Source organism: Aquarana catesbeiana, linkage group LG01 (assembly GCF_042186555.1).
Source record: "Aquarana catesbeiana isolate 2022-GZ linkage group LG01, ASM4218655v1, whole genome shotgun sequence".
In the NCBI taxonomy this organism is placed as follows: domain Eukaryota; kingdom Metazoa; phylum Chordata; class Amphibia; order Anura; family Ranidae; genus Aquarana; species Aquarana catesbeiana.
In genome coordinates, this window is record NC_133324.1 from 742800878 (window position 1) to 742823239 (window position 22362).

The window sequence follows — 22362 nt, forward strand, 5'->3', positions numbered from 1 at the left end:
CTTGTCACTTCACCTGCCACACATAGCGGATTGTCACTTGCCACACGTTGCGGATTGTCACATGCCACGACGTCACCTGCCACACGTTGCGGATTGTCACTTACCACTTCACCTTCACATGTAGCAGATTGTCACTTGCAACAACGTCACCTGCCACATATTGGGGATTGTCACTTGCCAATTCACCTGCCACATGTAGCGGATTGTCACTTGCCACGACGTGACCCACACGTAACGGATTGCCACGTCACCTGCCACACGTAGCGGATTGTCACTTGCCACAACGTCACCTGCCACACGTAGCGGATTGTCACTTGCCACAACGTCACCTGCCACACGTTGCGGATTGTCACTTGTTAGATGGTCCCAGTGGGTCCCATGGTAGGGCCAGCACTGAGACAGCGTGTTTACACATGCAGACGTGGTGTCTGGCTGGGTGCCTTTCCCTGCATGGCTGTCTACCTATAGAAGTCTTGGAGTCTGCTAATTAACATTGTACCTACTAAAGGGTGTCCTGGCCCTAAAAAAAATTAAAATGCCATAAATATATCCCCTATTTTGTAGTCGCTATAACTTTTGTGCAAAACAATCAATATACGCTTGTTGCGATTTTTTTTTTTTACCAAAAGTATGTAGAAGAATACATATTGGCCTAAACTGATGAAGAAATTTAGTTTTTTTTATTCCTATTTTTTGGATATTTATTATAGCAAAAAGTAAAAAATATCGTTCTTTTTATAGCGCCCAAATAAAAACCGCAGAGATGATCAAATACCACCAAAAGAAAGCTCTATTTGTGGGGAAAAAAGGACGTCAATTTTGTTTGGATACAGCGTCGCATAGTTGTCAGTTAAAGCGACGCAGTGCTAGATCGCAAAAAATGGCCTGGTCATGAAGTGGGGTAACTCTTCTGCAGCTGAACTGGTTAACATGTGAAAAATGTCAAACTTTTCCCTGACAGCCAGTGGTAACAGAAAAAACACACTGATTCACATTTTCTTGTTATTATAACTTTATGAATAACAGGAAAAAAACCGTCTAGTTAAACAGTAGCGTGATCTGGAATGCGTAATTCAAACGTTCAGAAAACTTGGATTTTAGACTCCGGAAAAATGGCCGCCACGTGCGCACGCCTTTCTTCTTGTGTTTTCTGAAGAGAGGAAGCGGACGTACGCGCCATCATATTTGCAGCGAGCCTATGGAGTGAAGAAGCCAAGGTTCAGCGCAGACCAATCAGCTGCATAGGAAACGCTGTTGGGCGGCGCCTGTAGTAGGACTGAATTTTTCCGCGGTCTCGGAAGCGGAGTGGGCAGTGCAGGCAGCTGGTATTAGGTGACCAGATACTGGCAGCATGGTGAGCGCTCTATCTCTTATGTTCTATTACACGGCGTATTCCCGTATGAGAGGAATAAAACAATGGAGCCCGTGCTCAGCATGGTCTGGATCCCTCAGACATAAGGGGCGTGTATAGGAATTGGGTTCTCACCAATGGACGTGTACACAGGAGGACACAGGCCTCCCTCTGGGCACATTCAAGAAAACATGAGTTACAATAAAAGTGAATCTGTCTTGTGTCTCCTATACAGGGCGAAGCCACTGGTTCACTCTAAAGTTATTTATTTTTCTGATATTTATATATTTTTATATGTAATTTTTATTATTTATACAAATTAGTTTCCTGAAGCAAATAAAAATAATATACAGTGCGGATAATATTGATTTGATCCCCTACAGATTTTGTAAGTTTGCCCACTTACAAAGAAATGAAGGGTCAATAATTATTATAGGTGTATTTTAACCACTTGCTTACCGAGCACTTAAACCCCCCTCCTATCCAGACCAATTTTTAGCTTTCAGCGCTAACGCATTTTGAATGACAATTGCGCGGTCATACAACGCTGTACCCAAATGAAATTTTTATCATTTTTTTCCCACAAATAGAGCTTTCTTTTAGTGGTATTTGATCACCTCTGCGGTTTTTACTTTTTGTTAAAAAAATTTAAAAACCTGAATTTTTTTAAAAAAAAAAAATTTTTTTTTTTATATTTTGTTATAAAAAAATTTTAACGGGTAATTTTTCTCCTTCATTGATGTACGTTGATGAGGCGGCAGTGATGGGCACTGATAGGTGGCAGTGATGGGCACTGATGGGTGGCAGTGATGGGCACTGATGGGTGGCAGTGATGGGCAGCACTGACAGGTGGCACTGATTGGCACTACAGGTGGGCATTGGTAGGTGGCACTTGTGAGCATTGATAGGTGGCACTTGTTGGCATTGATAGGTGGCACTGTGGGCACTGTTAGGTGGCACTGTGGGCACTGTTAGGTGGCACTGTGGGCACTGTTAGGTGGCACTTTTGGGTGGCACTGATGAGAATGTTTTGTGCTCTTACTTTGGGACTGATGTCCCTGGCATCTGAGCCGGTGATCGGCTTTTTTCTTTACTCGCGCTGTCAGCGCGAGTAAAAAAAAAACCGATTACCGATCTTCCTGTTTACATCATGTGATCAGCTGTCATTGGCTGACAGCTGATCACATGGTAAGGGGCCGGGACCGGCCCCTTACTCAGATCGGTGATCAGCCGAGTCTCAGTGACTCGGTGATCACACCGCGCCCGGCGCGCGCCCTGTAGGGCGCGCGCAGGGAGCGTGCACAGGGGAGGCCGTCATATGACGGCCTCCCGGGAATGTAGGTCCGCGCTGTGGCCGTCATTCGGCCATAGCGCGGATGTCAAGTGGTTAACCACTTCAGCCCTGCAAGAATTGGCTGCTCAATGACCAGAGCACTTTTTGCGATTCGGCACTGCGTCGCTTTAACTGACAATTGCGTGGTCTTGCGACGACGTACCCAAACAAAATTGACCTCCTTTTTTTCCCACAAACAAATAGCTTTCTTTTGGTGGTATTTGATCATCTCTGCGGTTTTTATTTTTTGCGCTATAAATAAAAAAAGAGCGTCAATTTTTAAAAAAAACAATATTTTGTACTTTTTGCTATAATATCCCCATTTTTTTTTTTTTTTTTTTTTAAAAAGCAATTTTTTTTTCTCAGTTTAGGCTAATATGTATTCTTCTACATATTTTTGGTAATAAAAATCGCAATAAGCGTATATTGATTGGTTTGCGTAAAAGTTATAGCGTCAAAATAGGGTATAGATTTATGGCATTATTATTTTTTTTTTTTTTGTGTGTACTTGTAATGGTGGCGATCTGCAATTTTTTTTTTTTTTTTTTCGTGACTATGACATTATGGCGGACAGATCGGACACATTTTTGGGATGATTGACAATTATACAGCGATCAATGCTATAAAAATGTACTGATTACTGTATAAATGTCACTGGCAGGGAAGGGGTTAATACTAGGGGACGATCAAGGGGTTAACTGTGTTCCCTGACTGTGTGTTCTAACTGTAGGGGGAGGGGACTGACTATAGGAGATGACAGATCGTGTTTCCCATCTAATAGGAACTCACAATCTGCATCTTCTCACAGAACAGGGATTTGTGTGTTTACACACACACACACACACACACATCCCTGTTCTGGCTCTCATGCCCACGATCACTCGTGGGCCGGCCACGAGCATTGGCACACCTGCTATCACGCTTAAAGGAGCCGACGTATAGCTACGAAGGCTCGCGGGATCGTGCCGACCTGCCGCAGTAAAATGGCGGCTGGTCGGCAAGTGGTTAAATGATAGAGACGGAATATCAACCAAAAATCCAGAAAAAAACACATGATACAAATGTTATAAATTTAGGGTTGCAGTTCAGTGAGTAAAATAAGTATTTTATCCCCTACCAACCAACAATAATTCTGGCTCCCACAGACTGGCTACAGTATGTGCTCATGTGGTACACAGATTAGTCCTGTCAATTTAAGAAGGTGCTTCTAAGGACCAGCTCATTATGTGTATAAAAGATCTGTCCACAGAATCTTTCATCCATTCAAACCTCACCATCATGGGCAAGACCAAAGAGCTGTCAAAGGACATCAGGGTCAAGATTGTAGACTTGCATAAAGCTGGAATGGGCTACAAGTCCATCAGCAAGAAGCTTGGTGAGAAGGAGAAAACTGTTGCAGTGATCTTTCGCAAATGGAAGAAATACAAAATAACCATCAATCACCCTCAGTCTGGAGCTAGATGCAAGATTTCACCTCATGGGGTAAGGATGATCTTGAGAAAAGTGAGGGATCAGCCCAGAACTACACGGGAGGAGCTTGTGAATGATCTCAAGGCAGTTGAGACCACAGTCACCAAACAAATCATTGGTAACACAATACACCCCCATGGATTGAAATCCTGCAGTACCAGAAAGGTCCCCCTCCTCAAGAAGGCACGTGTACAGGCCCGTCTGAAGTTTGCCAGTGAATATCTAAATGATTCAGATTGGGAGAATCTGCTGTGGTCAGACAAGACCAAAATTGAGCTCTTTGGCATTAACTCGACTTGCTGTATTTAGAGGAAAAAAATGCTGACTATGACCCTAAGAACGCATCCCTACAGTCAAGCATGGAGGTGGAAACATTATGCTTTGGGGTTGTTTCTCTGCTAAGGGTACAGGCCGACTTTGCCGCATTGAGGACAGGGCCATGTATTGTAAAATCTTGGATGAGAACCTTCTTCCCTTAGCCATAACACCAAAGATGGGTTTTCCAGCATGACAATGACCCAAAACATGCCGCCAAGGCAACAAAGGAGTGGCTCAAGAAGAAGCACATTAAGGTCATGGAGTGGCCCAGCCAGTCTCCGGGCCTTAATCCTATAGAAAATGTATGGAGGGAGCTGAAACTTCAAGTTGCCAAGAAACCTTTAAAGCGTTTGTTAACCCCCCCCCCCAAAAAAAAGGATCTTGCTCCTTTAAAACATGTTACATGACACAGTGCTTGTCCTGTGTCATTTGACCCCCTGTAATACCTAAAAAAAAAAAAACAAAAAAAAAACCTGTCTGATCCTGCCAGTTTCTACCCTCCCCTCTGTATACTGACCACGGTGTATCATGGCTGCTGAGCCTGACACCGTGGTCAGTTTACGTGCCACCGTCATCCGCAGCCTGCTAGCTGCAGCTCTTCTCTCTGCTCCTGTGTCCTCCTCCCCTTCCCCTCTGTCTATCTGCTTGTGACAGTACTGCCCCTCCTGCTGCTCTCATAACACTAACCTGTATACACCATCAGCACTGCCTCCCATTGCAGTGTCCCCCTCTGGGAATGATTTATAAATATAAATGCTGTGAATACCTCATTTAAGAGCTGCGCTTGTGCTCACGTGACCAGCCAGCTCTCTCCTCCTCACCTCCCGACTGACATCAGCAGGGAAATCTCAGCCCCGCCCACTGCATCTCCCAGAGCAGGAAAGGAGAAAGCTGGCTGGTCATGTGAGCAGCATTTATTTGTATAAATCGTACACAGAGGGGGACACTGCAATAGGAGGCAGTGCTGATGGTGTATACAGCTTAGAGTGGTTTAACAACCACTTTAAGGAATTAGGAGAAGTTTTGTAAAGAAGAGTGGACCAAAATCCCTCCTGAGATGTGTGCAAACCTGGTAACCAACTACAAGAAACGTCTTAACTCTGTGCTTGGCAGAAAGGGTTTTTCCACCAAGTACCAAGTCATGTTTTGCTTGGAGATCAAATACTTATTTTACTCACTGAACTGCAATTCCATTTATAACATTTGTATCATGTTTTTTTTTCTGGAAGGAAGCTTCAAGGAGGAAATTGAAAAAAAAAATCAAACGCATGTGAGTCATTTTATTTATATCTGATTTAGGGAGAACAATTTTGACTAAAGTGATATTAAAACTTCATCTTTTTTGTGTTTTAATAAAATAAAAAAACATAATACTTACCTGCTTCGTACACTTGTTCTGCACAGAGGAGCCCTGGCCCTCCTCTTCTCAGGTCCCCTGCAGGGGGTCCTTCTCTTTGGCAAATGTCTCAAAAGAAAACAAAAGGGTGAACCGCTCCAGGTGGTGTACAGAAGAAAATGCCCTCCTCAAAGTGGAAGCCAGGTGCAGGCTCAGCACGAGCAATATTGAAGAAATGGATTCTGGACAGCCGCACTCCGATAAAAGCCTTTATTGCAATGAGTAGTCAACGTTCTTGTGACAACAGAAGCAGGGCAAACTACTGACACGTTTCACAACATCATTGTTGCTTAGTCATAGCATGGTTTTTCCTGATTCTGTTGTCACGTGAATGTTGACTATTTATTACAATAAAGGCTTTTATCAGAGTGCGGCTGTCCAGAATCCATTTCTTCAATATGCCTCAAAAGAAAGCCACTTTACAGGTTGGCTCAGCCACGCCCCCCACTCCATCACAAGAGTTGATTGCCACAGCGGGAACCAATGGCTCTTGCTGCTATCATTCTGCCAATTGAGGAGGGGAGAGAACTGCTCATGCACATCTCTGGATCGGAAATGGGCTCAGGTGAGTATAAGAGGGTGCTGGGGTGGATTCTGCGACACAGAATTTTTTTTACCCTAATGCATAGAATGCATTAAGGTAAAAAAAAACCTTTAGGCTTTAGAACCATTTAATGCCTGGCCCCAGCAGCACATACCTTCCATTCATAAGCTGCCATCATGTACTGCCATTGGGAGCAGCAGAATGTCCAGTGTAAGCTATGAGTAGCTGGAGTTGAAGGTTAGGTAAGGCTATGAGCTCCTGTATGACAGCACTGGCTGCCACTTACAGTGAGGCTCCGTTCAATCTAAACATGACAATGTAAATCACATTCTCTATGGTGCCTGCTCCTATCAATACAATGCTATGCAGCCCAATTTTTTTTAAGGTGCAGGTAATTCTTTTGGTGCAGCGGTGCATTTTTGGTCCTATTGACTTCAGTGGGAGCGCATGAAAAATTCTGTTTGCGTGTTTTTGGTAGGGTTTTGTGTTTAACCTCTTCACGCCGACTGTACGCATATATGTGGTCCTTCGGTGTGTGGGCCTTAATGCAGAGCGGCTGCATATATGTGTACCTGAATGTAAATAGAGCTGTGCTGAGAGCGGCTAACGGAAAGCTTGTGATCCCTAATTGTGATCTCTAATTGTGATCAGGAGCTTTCTGTTCATGTGACTGCTGTGACAGCCAATCACAGCGGTCACATGATCAGAAACCACGGCTCGCCTCTCGGTGTTCTGACATATAGTGTCCTCCTATCAGATAGTGTCCGCTTCCTACTGCGCAGGCGCAGCGCCTGCGCAGTACGGAGCAGCAGGAGATGCCGAAAATGTCCGAAGTTGATCAGCTGACCATCAGCTGTACACGGCGCTCGGGCACCTGTTAGCGATGGCTGTGTAAGAGGGCCCTTCGCGGGCTCGCTTCGCTCGCCACGCTTCGGGCACGGCCTCGCTGCACTCGGCAACTATTTATTCTAACTCTATGTCCACTTGGATAGTAGGGAATGATCCTGGACATAGGGTAAGAATAAATGCGCAGGCGCCGTGTACAGCTGACGATCAGCTGTTGAACTTCGGAGACTTTTGGCGTCTCGTTTGTCCTCCGTACTGCGCCTGCGCAGTACAGGGCGGACACTTCTGGATAGGGGACTGTATTCGACAAGACACCGACACCAGAAACCTCTTAAAGGTCCGGGAGGTCCTGGTGTTACTGTAAGTGGTTAACAACCAGTCTCTTCCGCTTACAAAAAAAAAATGCATTTAACATTAAAAATGTGCATAAAATCGCAAAAACACTGAAAAATGCATGTTTATGCAGCAGCACTAGTATAAAACCTAGGCTTAGTCACATGCCTCCCTGTAACCAGGAGTACCATGGGAGAAATTTAGCAAGCAAATTTGTGACACTTAACCGCTTCAGCCCGGAAGATTTTACCCCCTTCCTGACCAGAGCGTTTTTTGCGATTTGGCACTGCGTCGCTTTAACTGACAATTGCGCAGTAGTGCGACGTGGCTCCCAAACAATATTGACGTGCTTTTTTTCCCACAAATAGAGCTTTCTTTTGGTGGTATTTGATCGCCTCTGCGATTTTTTTTTTTTTTAATTTTTAAAAATTTTTTGCACTATAAACAAAATAAGAGCGACAATTTTGAAAAAAACGCATTATTTTTTACATTTTGCTATAATAAATATCTCCCAAAAATATATAAAAAAAACCCAATTTTTTTCCTCAGTTTAGGCCGATCGTATTCTTCTACATATTTTTGGTAAAAAAAATTGCAATAAGCGTTTATTGATTGGTTTGTGCAAAAGTTATAGCGTTTACTAAATATGGCATTTTTATTAATATATATTTTTTTTTTTTTACTAGTAATGGCTGCGATCAGCGATTTTTTTTTTTTTTTTTTTTTTTTTTTTTTTTTTATTATTGTGACTGCGACGTTATGTGTAAATGACACTGGCAGTGAAGGGGTTAAGTGTGTCCTAGGGGAGTGATTCTAACTGTAGGGGGGATGGGCTGTGTGTGTGACGTCATTGATCTCTGCTCCGATGACAGGGAGCAGAGATCCAGTGACTCTGTCACTAGGCAGAACGGGGAGATGCTGTTTACATCAGCATCTCCCCGTTCGTCCTCTCCGTGAGGCGATTGCGGGTATCCCCACGGCGATCGAGTCTGCTGGACCCGCGACCCGACTCACGGAGCTCCCGGCCGGCGCGCACGCAATGGCACGGCGGGGAATTCAAATGGACGTACCTGTAAGTCCATTTGCCCAGCCGGGCCATTCTGCAGACATACATCGGCGTGCGCCGGTTGGGAACCGGTTAAGAGCCCTTTCACACTGGGGCGGTTTGCAGGCGCTATTGCGCTAATAATAGCGCCTGCAAACCGACCCGAAAGTGCTGCTGCTGTGTATCCAGTGTGAAAGCCCCGAGGGCTTTCACACTGGAGCGATGCGCTGGCAGGACGGTAAAAAAAGTCCTGCCAGCAGCATCTTCGGAGCGGTGTATACCGCTCCTTTACCGCTCCTGCCCATTTAAATCAATGGGACGGCGCGGCTATACCGCCGGCAAAGCGCCTCTGCAGAGGCACTTTGCGGTGGTATTTAACCCCTTCTCGGCCGCTAGCGGGGGTAAAACTGCCCCGCTAGCGGCCACATACCGACGGTAAAACGCCGCTAATAATAGCGGCGTTTTACCGCCGACATGGCCCCCCGCCCCAGTGTGAAAGGGCTCTAACTGCTGATCAGACCACTAATACTCAGCAAGACCTGTACAGAGACTAATGTCAAAGCTGACCTTTCTTAAAGTGTAAAGAATGTTTTTTACCTTAATGCATTCTCTGTATTAGGCATCATGTACACTGCTGCTGGTAAATGGAAGTTTAGGAGCAGTTGGGCATATTTTTTCAACTGCTCCAGAACTCTCCTCTGTTATCTTATCAGTACATGTACACAGGGTCGTTTTATAGTAGTTTCTAGGCAGTTGAGTTTAGAGGCTTTTTTTGAAACCCAAAAAAAGAAAAATGCGTTCAGAAGCCGTGTTTAGAGGCATTTCAAGCGGCTACCTGCATTAGGTGAGTTTTTTAGTCTAGAAGCGTTTTTAAAGGGAAACATTTTTTTTATTACTTTTGAGCCTGGAAAATGCTAAAAACTCAATTATCACTGCCTGCAAGCTTGATATACCATGTGATATTCCCCTCATCAGCCAATTATGCTGTACAATACACGACTTGCATTACTTGACGATGGAGTTGAGAGTCAAGAGAATGTCAAAGGTGGCAATTGACATGCGTGTAAAATTAAAAAAAAAATTCTGTGGGTAATTACACAGCTGAACATACATTTTAGAAAAGTATCCCGTGGACATGCGTTGAGCCATCAATGGATTTGTCCATTAGCGATGAACTCTGGTCCTCTCAAGCAATTTTCTACGTCTTTGGAGCCTCAGCAAAAGCAACATCAGGAGCATTTCCTCACATATGCTCATCATGGGATCCATATTAACAAACCATCCAAAAATTAACAGCTAGCTACAAGCACACTGCTTTCTCAGCTGCTACTCGCACTGTTCTCTCACAGAATGGCTGAAATAGTTAATAAATACTTGTTTTTAGTGCTTTATAATCATTTGGGAGGGTCTTCTGAGGTTATCTTTAGTAAACGCTTCTGAATGCAAACGCGGCTTGTAAACGCTGCTAAACGCACATTTTTAAACATGGATTACTGTGATGTTCCAGCATTCAGGAGAAGTGGAGAAACGTCCCGTGTAAATGAAGCCGGCTATAAAAGATGATACCTGAATGATGCCTTAATGTAAAAAACCTTCTGTGAGCAGCTCCCCCCCAGCTCCTTTGTACTTCCCTAAGCCAAATTTCGATCCAGCGCTGTGCACAAAAGCTGTTTCTCTCTCTGCTCTCTCCCTCCTACTCATGGGCTCAAAGACAGCAGCAGGAGCTTTTGACTGTTGTTGCGGTCAATCACTGCCAGTGAGCAGAGAGGAGGGTTAAAGCTGAGCAATGGACACACGGAGCGCAGCTTAGGATCAAACCCACACGAGTGCCCCAATAGCAAGCGGCTTGCTATGGGGCACTTGGTGGGGGGGACCCGAGAAGAGGAGGAACTGGGCTACTCTGTGCAAAACCATTGCATGGAGCAGGTAAGTAAAACATGTTTGTTATTTAAAAAAAAAATAACAAAATAACATCTAAACTTTAATATTGCAATTTGCCTGGCTGTTATACCAACCCACCAAGCTACTAATTTACTCCCTTGTCGCTCACCTTGACTATTGCGATTCCTTGCCTATTAGTCTACCTCTACAGAGACTATCCTCCCTTCAGACTATCATGACTGCTTCTGCCAGACTCAGTGGGGTTGATTTACTAAAACTAGAGTGCAAAATCTGCAGCTTTTTTTTTTTTTTTTTTTCTCTCATTTTCAGTAACTACATGACCTGAACCATGACATAGCTGAGGTTTGGACTTTGATAGGTTTGCCACTTTGTCCAAGCCTGGCAGTAAGAAAGATAGGAACTCTTAAATCTATACAAAAAGGATGTACTTTCTTCCCAGACGCTGCCATATGTATTATTGTTTTGCCTTTTTAACCACTTGCCGACCGCCGCACGCCGATGTACGTCCAAAGTTTGCCGGCTGATATCGTTGTTATGGCAGCAGCTAGCTGCCATAACCCCGGTATCCCCGTTTTCGTGCGGCGGTCGGCTTTCAGATAAAAGTGGTCTCTGTGGCGGATTCGCCGCAAGATCACTTTTATCGGTGGCGGGAGAGGGCCCCCCCTCTGCCGCGATCCGGGGCCCTCCGACGCTTACCGTAGCTGTCAGTAGCGGCGGAGGCGATCGCGTCCGTCTCCCTCCTGTGCCTGGAGACGAGTGAGGCTAAGATGGCGCCCACTAGTCTCCATGACACTGCTGGGCAGAAGCGACGTCAAAACGTCACTTCCGCCCATACGTCTTAAAGGCACATTTTTTTTCAATGTCATTTTTTTAAATGACTTTTTTTTTTTTTTTATTGCATTTTAGTGTAAATATGAGATCTGAGGTCTTTTTGACCCCAGAACTCATATTTAAGAGATTCTGTCATGCTTTTTTCTATTACAAGGGATGTTTACATTCCTTGTAATAGGAATAAAAGTGACACAATTTTTTTTTTAAAAACTGTGTAAAAAGAAATAAAAATCATGTAAAATAAATAATAAATTTTTTTTTTTTTTTTTTTAAAAACCCCCGTCCCGACGAGCTTGCGCGCAGAAGCGAACGCATACGCGAGTAGCGCCCGCATATGAAACCGGTGGTCAAACCACACACGTGAGGTATCACCACAACCGGTAGAGCGAGAGCAATAATTCTAGTCCTAGACCTCCTCTGTAACGCAAAACATGCAACCTGTAAAATTTTTTAAATGTCGCCTATGGAGATTTTTGAGGGTAAAAGTTTGACACCATTCCACAAGCGGGCGCAATTTTGAAGCGTGACATGTTTGGTATCAATTTACTTGGCGTAACATTATATTTCACAATATAGAAAAAAATTGGGCTAACTTTACTGTTGTCTTATTTTTTTTATTCAAGATTTTTTTCCAAAAAAAGTGTGCTTATAAGATCGCTGTGCAAATATGGTGCAAAAAAAAGTATTGCATTGACTGCCATTTTATTCTCTAGGGGGTTAGAAAAAAAAACAATATATAATGTGTGGGGGTTCTAAGTAATTTTCTAGCAAAAAAAACTGTTTCAAACATGTAAACGCCTAAAATCCAAAACGAGGCTAGTCCTTAAGTGGTTAACCACTTAAGGACCGAGCCTCTTTCTGAGATTTGTTGTTTACAAGTATAAAAATTTACTAGAAAATTACTTAGAACCCCCAAACATTATACTTTTTTTTTTTTTTTTTTTTTTCTTTAACACCCTAGAGCAGGGCTTGACAAATTTTCTTGGAATCTAGGAGCCAGCTAAAAAAGTTAGGAGCCAGGTTTTTTTTTAAACGACCGACAAAGCTTTATTTTCAATATAAAAAAAAAACTAATCTTAAATTTACACAGAAAGACCGCCCCGCTAGCGGCCGAATAGCGCCACTAAAACGACGGTAAAGCAGAGCTAAAAATAGCGCCGCTTTACCGCCGACGCCCCCCCGCGGCTCGGTGTGAAAGCGCTCTAAGGGTCCGATCAGGTCCGCCTGAAAAACGGACAGGCGAACCTGATCAGACAGCCTGTGGGAAAGGGGCCAAGCAGGGAGATAACAAATAAATTAATTTTAATTAAGAAAAAAAAAAAGAAAAAAAAAAAAAAAAGCTATCCCCACACTCACTTTCTTCTCTACTTTGGGAAGGAGATGGGCGGATAGTGAAAACAGGCAGGTATCCATTATCCATTAGCATTGCTGGTTGTAATACCAACGGCCACCACAAGATGGCGCCAGATTCCAGAAGGACCGAAGAAGGCCGCAAAGCCGCGGCCTCAATTACCGGCGGCCCGACGCGATCGCACAGGGGGGGGGGGGGGGGGTCGGAGTCCGCACGGAGACAGGATACCCCCAGCTGTGCCGCCCCAGGCGCCAGGTCGCTAATTCTAGTCGCAAATGCGACCTGGCGCCCGGGGTTTGTCGAGCCCTGCCCTAGAGGATAAAATGGCAGTTGTTGCAATACTTTCTGTCACACCGTTTTTGCGCAGCGGTCTTACAAGCACACTTTTTTTAATTAAAAAATAAGACAACAGTAAAGTTTGCCCAATTTTTTATATTATGAAAGATAATGTTACGCCGAGTAAATTGATACCCAACATGTCACGCTTCAAAATTGTGCCTGCTCGTGGAATGGCGACAAACTTTTACCCTTAAAAATCTCCATAGGCAATGTTTAAAAAAAATTCTACAGGTTGTTTTGAGTTACAGAGGATGTCTAGTGCTAGAATTATTTTTCTCGTTCTACCGATCGCGGCGATACCTCACATGTGTGGTTTGAACTCCGTTTTCATATGAGTTTCTTATTTATTTTACAATTTTTTATTTTTACACTGTTACTTTAAAAAAAAAAAAATAAACTTTTATTCCTATTACAAGGAATGTAAACAATAATGACCCTTTAAGAGCTGTGGGTGGAAGTGACGTTTTGACATCGCTTCTGCCCAGCAGTTGTATGGAAAGGGATGGGGGCCATCTTCCCCTCACTCGTCTCCATACCTGACAGGAGACAACACGCAATCGTCTCCACCGCTGCCGACGGCTTCAGTAAGCGGCGGAGGGCACGGGACCGCGGCGGGAGGAGAGAGGCCCTCTCCCGCCACCGATAAAAGTGATCTTGTGGCGAATCCGCCACAGAGACCCTTTTTATCTTGTAGCGGACCACCCACTGAAGAATAGGATACCGGGGTTATGGCAGCTAGCTGCTGCCATAACAACGATATCCTCCTTCAAACAGCCGACGTAAAACTGTGGCAGGTGGTCCGTAAGTGGTTAAAAAGCTGAATTGGCACTGAACTGTTATATATTGCTTTTGGGGTCTATAGACTTAGTAAAGTATAGTATACGTAGGCATTTGTGATGTGTTTGCCATAACTTTCATGGAGGAATAAAAAGCATAAAACCTTTCCATCTCTTCATCTAGCTTAATTCAAGCTCTTGGGCCTTAATTCACTTCATTGGCCAGAATAAATAATTTATCTGGCCATTGAAATTAAATAATGCTCAAGCACTAAATGCGCCTAGCATTTATACACGTTTAGAAGCTTTTAGTATCGGCAAGTGTTTTTTCTGCTCAAACTCTGCTGCTCCTGGACGCACTGGCAGTGTTTTTTTTTTTTTCCCTGCCTCAAAAAGCCTCTGCCACCAAATACTGCTAAAAGGGTTGCTTTACTAAAACGAGTGCACTCAGAATCTGCTGCAGTTGTGCATGGTAACCAATCAGTTTATAACTTCAGCTTGTTCAATTAAGCTTTGGCAATAAAACCTGGAAGCTGATTGATTTATTTGCATAATTGCACCAGATTTTGCGCACTCCAGCTTTAGTAAATAACCCCCTGGACACTTATGCCGCGTACACACGGTCGGACTTCTCAGCTACAAAATCCGACAGCCTTTCGGCGGACTTTCGACAGACTTTCTAACGACCGGACTTGCCTACACACGATCACACCAAAGTCCGACGGATTTGTACGTGATGACGTACACCGGACTAAAATAAGGAAGTTGATAGCCAGTAGCCAATAGCTGCCCTAGCGTCGGTTTTTGTCCATCGGACTAGCATACAGACGAGCGGATTTCTAAGTCCGGCGGAGTTACGACGTAAAGATTTGAAGCATGTTCCAAATCTAAAGTCCGCTGAAGGTCCGGTGAAGCCCACACATGATCGGATTGTCCGCCGGATTTGGTCCGTCGGCGTCCGTCGGACAAGTCTGGTCGAAAAATCCGACCGTGTGTATGCGGCATTAGGCTAGCATGTAGGGGATTTTAGAGGCAGGAAAAAAACTCTAGACACTCCTAGGATTAGCTTTAAAAATGTCCAGTGTGCATGAGGCCTTAATGGGTGATGAAATACACATAACCAATGCATCTGCTAAAGGAAGATTATTGTTTGTGCATTGTTTGCTTTTAATAGCCGCAATGATCTTTGTCCTTGGCCTTGTTATGAGTTTAGTGGCTCCGAAAGTCTTCTCTGCTACCATGAATCAGTTTGCTTTATGAGGGACATAACATATTTACGGATTACAACTTTGGTATTGCTTTGATATGATGTGCAGAGTGAGAGACAATATTGAGCTGTACGTGCAAATGAAAAATTATCACGTTACTCAACTTTTGTTATAAGTGCATTGAAGAGGTTGTAAACCCTAAAAAATAAAAATAAAAACCTGTAAGACAAAGGCATAATAAGCTAGTATGCATTGCATACTAGCTCATTATGAAATACTTTAGAACGAAGCTGTTGCAGCATCGTGTTTCTTCCGAGTTTGCGGGCTCCAGCGCTGTGATTGGCCGGAGCCACAATGACGTCACTCCCGCACCGGTCACGGCACAGGGCCCTGAATAAACGGCACGATCGGACGTTCCTCCAGTGCGCATGCACCAATGACGGCGGCAGAGTATATAGTAGTTATTTCCTAAACGGTGCAAGTTTAGATGATATTTACAGTACCTACAGGTAAGCCTTATTATAGGCTTACCTTTAGGTACAATTATACAGAAAGACTTTACTTCCTCTTTAATACAGCTACAATCCCCTTACAGCTTTGGCAAATAACAGTCCAATTTATCTCGTAGTGTCTGTTACTGCAATGATCTCTTTCTGGATTCTCATAAGATCTTTGGCAAGAAAAAGTAGTGACATTTGCTTGCAAACATTTAAATGTGAATGGCTAAGAACATGATTTGTGGCTTGTAGGTTCTAAAGAGCAATGCCAGAAATTGATAAGATATACAGTGGGGATCGAAATTTTGGGCACCCCAGGTAAAAATGTGTATTAATGTGCATAACGAAGCCAAGGAAAGATGGAAAAATCTCCAAATGGCATCAAATTACAGATTAGACATTCTTATAATATGTCAAAAAAAGTTAGATTTTATTTCCATCATTTATACTTTCAAAATGACAGAAAACAAAAAAATGGCGTCTGCAAAAGTTTGGGCACCCTGCAGAGTTAATATCTTATACTGCCCCCTTTGGCAAGTATCACAGCTTGTAAACGCTTTTTGTAGCCAGCCAAGAGTCTTTCAGTTCTTGTTTGAGGTATCTTTGCCCATTCTTCCTTATAAAAGTCTTCCAGTTCTTTGAGATCTCTGGGCTGTCTGTCACGCACTGCTCTTTTAAGGTCTATCCATAGATTTTCAATAATGTTGAGGTCAGGAGATTGTGAAGGCCATGGCAAAACCTTCAGTTTACGCCTCTTGATGTTATCCCCTGTGGATTTTGAGGTGTGTTTAGGATCATTATCCATTTGTAGATGCCATTCTCTCTTTAACTTCAGCATTTTCACAGATGGCATCAAGTTACCATCCAAAATTTGCTGAAATTTTATTCAATCCATTTTTCCTTCTACTCGTGAAATGTTCCCTGTGCCACTGGCTGCAATACAACCCCAAAGCATGATTGATCCACCCCCATGCTTAACAGTTGGACAGAGGTTCTTTTCATTAAATTTTGTGCCCTTTCTTCTCCAAACGTACCTTTGCTCATTCCGGCCAAAAAGTTCTATTTTAACCTCATCGGTCCACAGAACTTGTTTCCAAAATGCCTCAGGCTTGTCTATATGTTCATTTGCAAAGTTCAAACGCTGATTTTTGTGGTGAGGACGTAGAAGAGGTTTTCTTCTGATGACTCTTCCATGAAGACCATAATTGTACAAGTATCTCTTTATAGTGGAATAGTGTACCACAACTCCAGTGTCTGCCAGATCTTTCTGGAGGGATCGTGCAGTCAAACGTGGGTTTTGAATTGCTTTTCTCACAATCCTGCGAGCTGTTCTGTCTGATGTTTTTTCTTGGTCTTCCAGATCTTGCTTTAACTTCCACTGTTCCTGATGACTGCCATTTCTTAATTACATTCCGAACAGAGGATATTGACATCTGAAAACGCTTTGCTATCTTCTTATAGCCTTCTCCAGCTTTGTGAGCGTCAACTATTTTCAGTTTCAGTTTTCTAGACAACTGCTTAGAAGAACCCATGGTGCTGATTGTTGGGGCAAGGTCAGATGAGTCTGGCCATTTAAAACCTTTGAGATTGACATCACCTGGTCTTCCCAGACGATGGTTGCGAACAATCCATGACACTGGCAGGTCTCAGCTTTGCAAAGGGGGCAGTGCATGCTATAAATTCTGCAGGGGCCCAAACTTTTGCAGGCGCCATTTTTTTTGTTTTCTGTAATTTTGAAAGTGTAAATGATGGAAATAAAATCTAACTTTTTTTGACATATTATAAGAATGTCTAATCTGTAATTTGATGCCATTTGGAGATTTTTCCATCTTTCCTTGGCTTCGTTATGCACATTAATACACATTTTTACCTGGGGTGCCCAAACTTTCGATCCCCACTGTAAGTGAGCAGTTAGCTAGGTATTTATTTAAAAAGCAACCTACTTGAAACTAACGCTTTTTGATGGGCCTATTTGGGGAGGGACCTATTCCATCAGGGCAAGTTGGCAACCCACAATCTGGGTTTGCCACCTGCCATCCCAGAGCAGGTCGCGGGCCGCATCAGAGGCTCCACCTGTTGGGCACCACTGACCTAAGGCTTAGTGGAAAAGGGACTACTGAGATGGTTCCAATTGCATATCATTCATTCACATTTTGCTGCCCCTGACCACTACTGCCTATGCACAGTCTTGGGCTAAACTGCTATCAAAGTAGAAGCATGTCATAAAACAGCCATGCCTGGATTGTGTGTACACATGCCTACAGGATGGTCAAGTAGGGGTGCCAACTGCACAAATGCCCACAACTAATTGGCTATTGCAGGGCTTCTGTTGGGGAAAATCTTGAAGGGAAAGGTTTCATCTATGAATTGATCTAGTTGGGTTTAAAGGGCATTGGTGCCAAGTAGATGTATGCTGCGAAGAGTTCATCTTTCATATAATATAGCCTGTAACCACACTGAGCAGTAGTGTGCTCCTAACACAGTAATGCCCCGTACACACGGTCGGATTTTCTGACAGAAAAATGTGTGATAGGACCTTGTTGTCGGAAATTCCGACCGTGTGTAGGCTCCATCACACATTTTTCATCGGATTTTCTGACACAAAGTTTGAAAGCAGGCTATAAAATTTTCCGATCGTGTGTACACAAATCCGACGCACAAAGTGCCACGCATGCTCAGAATAAATAAAGAGATGAAAGCTATTGGCTACTGCCCCATTTATAGTCCCAACGTACATGTTTTACGTCACTGCGTTCAGAATCATTGGGTTTTCCGACAACTTTGTGTGACCGTGTCTATGCAAGACAAGTTTGAGCCAACATCTGTCGGAAAAAATCCATAGATTTTGTAGTCGGAATGTCCGATCAATGTCCGACCGTGTGTACGGGGCATTAGAATTGAATCTCTTTTTTCACATTCTAGTAAAAACAAAAAGGGTCTATTTATAAATATTTTCACACAAAAGTCATACAAATTTTACCCAGGATTCATATTTTTCTATTTGAATTCAGCTTGACAATTGTGTGAACCCTGGGTGAAAATTGTGTGAAAACATTTATAAATAGACCCTCAATTGTGTCCTGACCTTCAAATATTTGGTTTACTTTATTTAGTCGCTTTATTAAGAAATGCTAACTTTAATCTTCTTCAGGCTAAGAAACGGGGTCTTAGCGTTGAGGAGAAAAGAGCGAAGATGATGGAAATATTTTTTGAAACGGTATGTATTTTTATTTTATGTTGTCATTGTTTTTATAAACATGATATTGGAGGCTGAGATTGTTTACAGACCTGGTTTTATCAGTATAATAAATTAAAAAATGTAATGTTTACTGTATATCCAGTTCCTACTGCTTTCATCTATTCCTGTGCTAAATATTTTCATATGACATTTTCATACATGAGGCTACAGGTAAAAAAGTCAAAAATCTTGGACTAACCAAGAAAAAGGACCTGGGGTTTCAACTCTTGTCAGGCAGCCTTTCAAACTTCCACAGGGAACTACCGCAGGGAAGGGGAGGAAATTATATAGGATTTCCATACAAACGGGAAACTATTTTTGCCCCAGTTCTTTTCTGGGACAGCATATGAGAGAGGCTCCACCTGCATAAAACAGGAAACTCATCATTCATATTCAGTGATGAGAGCATTGTTCACTTCCAGCCATTTACAATATGTTTCCAGCGGCCAGACGGGAACAACAAAACAGCTTATTTTCCCTCAGACCTTTGCGCTGGCTACAGGGCCCTCCCAGTATACGTTCCCCTTTCATTTCAGAAATGGTAGACCTGAAGGGGTTGCATATCTGGGCTTTTTTTGGCTAGAATTGTTATTGTCCTAGTTGTGGGACCATTCCTCCCCATCACCTTCTCAGATTTCCACAATGTGACGTCTTCGCCTGAGGGGAAGTAATGATCCCCATGAGCGGAGAGGCACCAGTGGGGCCCTTACTTAACTCCCAGTTGGTCAGGCCCTGAGTTCTCCCCTGTGGTGCCTCAGGTAACAGTTGAGCCCCTGATGTACACTGACAAATTTTGTGGATGGACTGTGGCTGCCAGCAACCCCGGGTTCTTTTGGGTTGATTGTTCACGGCTAAAGCTCCTTCCCCTTGGTTGTTATTGAGGTTGGAGAAGAAAGGTCTGGTGTCCCTTGCTACTTTCAGAAAGAGGATGCATGTCTGCAAAGCCCAGATGATGCACTCTTAATGCATGCACCAGGATGGAATGCGGCCTAGTACATGGTGGGTCTCCCTGAACAGACAGCAATACAATAGTGTGTGAATGGGTAAATCCACAGACACCAGGGAGGGAGTGCCAAAAGTTGGGGGATGGAGCAGTAGGCAGACCTAGTTTTTTTTTTTTTGTATGGTAAGCAGTGCTAAATCATGCAGTGTTTTTCCATCATGTGGGCACCAATGGCTCCAAGCTGTTTCGATTCTTTCATTTTGGCTCTCCTTCCTACTTAACCCATACTGTTGGGAGGCTCAGTGTACTGTAGGGTAGTTCTGGGAGAATGTCCTCTCTTGGTGCTGGTTGCTTTGGTTAGGGGTGTTGGGGTGCCTCTTAGCACAAGAGATAAATGCGCTGTGTGTTCAGGTCTGTCATTGGCTGGCAATTTGGAGGCCGAGGTTGCAGCCCTAAAACTTCTAAAGCTGTAGAGGTAAGCAGAAGCTCCAAGCTGGTAACGCATTCCTACACTTATGTTACATTTGTTGGTGTGTAGGGGTACTGGGGTCTTCTTACCTATACTTACTCTTATAGCAGGAATACACGTTCGATGGTCGAAATCATTGCCAACATTAACCACTTATAAGTGATAATGTTCAGGAGATGTTTTAAGGACGACCTTCACACCAACTAATAGAATATCGATTGTTTGCAAATGATACGACACAATTTTTCAATTTTTTTTCAATCAGTCTTTTTCGTTCACAATATTGATATCGGGTATTACTTGCTGGGCATCAGCCTTTAGAAAAGTGACCGATTGTTTGCAGAACGGAAATTTTTGACCGAATTTCTTATCGTGTATTCCTGCCATCACTTCATTTGCCCTCAATTAAAGCGGAGTTCCACCCAGAAGTGGAACATCCACTCATTTGTCCCCCCCCTTCGGTGCCACGATTGGCACCTTTGGGGGGGGGGAGTGGGGACAGGATATCCTGTTCCCACTTCCAGGAGCCACAGCCACGGATATTGACATTACGGCTTGGCTCCCTCTTCTTCCCCCTGTGGTCGGGCCAGTAGGAGAGCGGAGCTTTGCGCATGCGCAGTAGGGTTCCCGGCGTGAAGCCGTAAGGCTACACCGCCGTTTTCCCTTACCCGCAATGGCGGTGGCAGCACCCGACAGATGATGAAAACATCAGCTGTGGTGCCAACATCGCTGGACTCCAGGACAGGTTAAGTGTCTTATTATTAAAAGCCAGCAGCTGCAGTATGTGTAGCTGCTGGTTTTTAAATTTTGCAGCGGTGGGCGGACCTCTGCTTTAAACTCTTTTTTTTTGTGCTACGTTTTTGGCAGTAGCCCACCCCTAGGCTGAACTAAAAACCTAAAAATGTGTATTCTGCAACATTTAACTGACAGGCTTCTGGGCTAAATGCTGATGCAAAGACTGCATAGACAAACCTGTGTTTAGAGGCTAAGTCCACTTTTTGCAAAAAAAAAAAAAAAAAAGTAAATAAATTCACATATGCTTGTGTGTGTGTGTGTGTGTATATGTTACGTGTTTTTACATGTTTTTTGCTTTCTGCAGTATGGTTGTTGAGAGTAAAATGTTTAGGGATAAGACATCTTTATGTCTCTATAGATCTCTTCTGTCTCGGGCCATATGAAATTTTAAAACCATCAATATAGGTGATATTTCTAATACCTTTTTGAGAAAAAGGCCTTGTTGCAGAAGTTTCTGCATTAGTTACTTCTTTTTTGTATAAAAGAACCTCAACATTGGCCTTGTGTATTATAAATTAAAAGAGAAGTATGGCCAAAGCTAAAGCCTGCTGTCAGCTGACATAGTGGCTCCAGACTCTGAAGGGATCCTGACAATAATGTTGGGATCCACCCAGATTCCTTACAGACAGCTGGCTCGGCCTCTCAGTGCGCCGATGAGAGCCTGAGCCAGCCGCTTCCGTCCCTTCTCTTACTCAGTGCTCCAGTGAGTGCTGCAGGGGCAGAGAAGAGAGCGGTGACTGTATGTACTTTTTTTTTTTTTCATGCACGATATTTTATATACATGTATAATTTGGATTATATTCAGGTTGCATTTGTCATTGAATATGTACTCCCTGTGCCTGAAATTGGTAGGGTTATAGAACAGGGTTTCAGTCATCTACCATTTGAGAAAACAAAAAAACTAAACTTTTCTTAGTAAAGCATATACCAGAAGGTTGTGCGGACATATACCTTGTGTATTTTGCATAACAGGTTGCTGCAGATGCAGACAGTATGTAGATTTGTTACTTTCCATGTAGCACATGTTCATATGTGGAGTCATGGGCAGTATTGTGACCTGTAAATGTGGTATCATGACTCAATCTTTTTAACCCTTATACATGACTTGGTATGTTACCATACTATTGGTCGATATACAGTATGTCTTTTATACAGCCCTCATAACAGAACATTATTTATCAATTCAGTGTGAAAGTTTATTCTTTTGCTGTTACAGCACAGTCTTCTGAAGAAATGATCTGCAATGCACATTAGTATCACAATACATCCCATGGTGCTGGAATGGAGTCAGACTTCAAACATCGGGCAGGGCACCAGACTTTGTAAAATAGTTATGTTTACTATTTACTCAACTCCTTCCTGGTTAATAGTGCATTT

At 43.3% G+C, this 22362-nt stretch overlaps 1 protein-coding gene across 1 annotated transcript in view; it reads left to right on the forward strand.

Moving 5' to 3' along the window:
- The first annotated feature begins 1215 nt into the window (after positions 1–1215).
- MND1 (meiotic nuclear divisions 1) overlaps positions 1216–22362 on the forward strand; it is a 193839-nt gene continuing 172692 nt past the window's right edge. The window contains exons 1-2 of the mRNA XM_073605308.1: positions 1216–1354; positions 18692–18757. Coding sequence (XP_073461409.1) covers positions 1352–1354; positions 18692–18757 — 69 coding nt within the window. The 5' untranslated portion in view covers positions 1216–1351. The remainder of the gene's footprint in view (positions 1355–18691; positions 18758–22362) is intronic.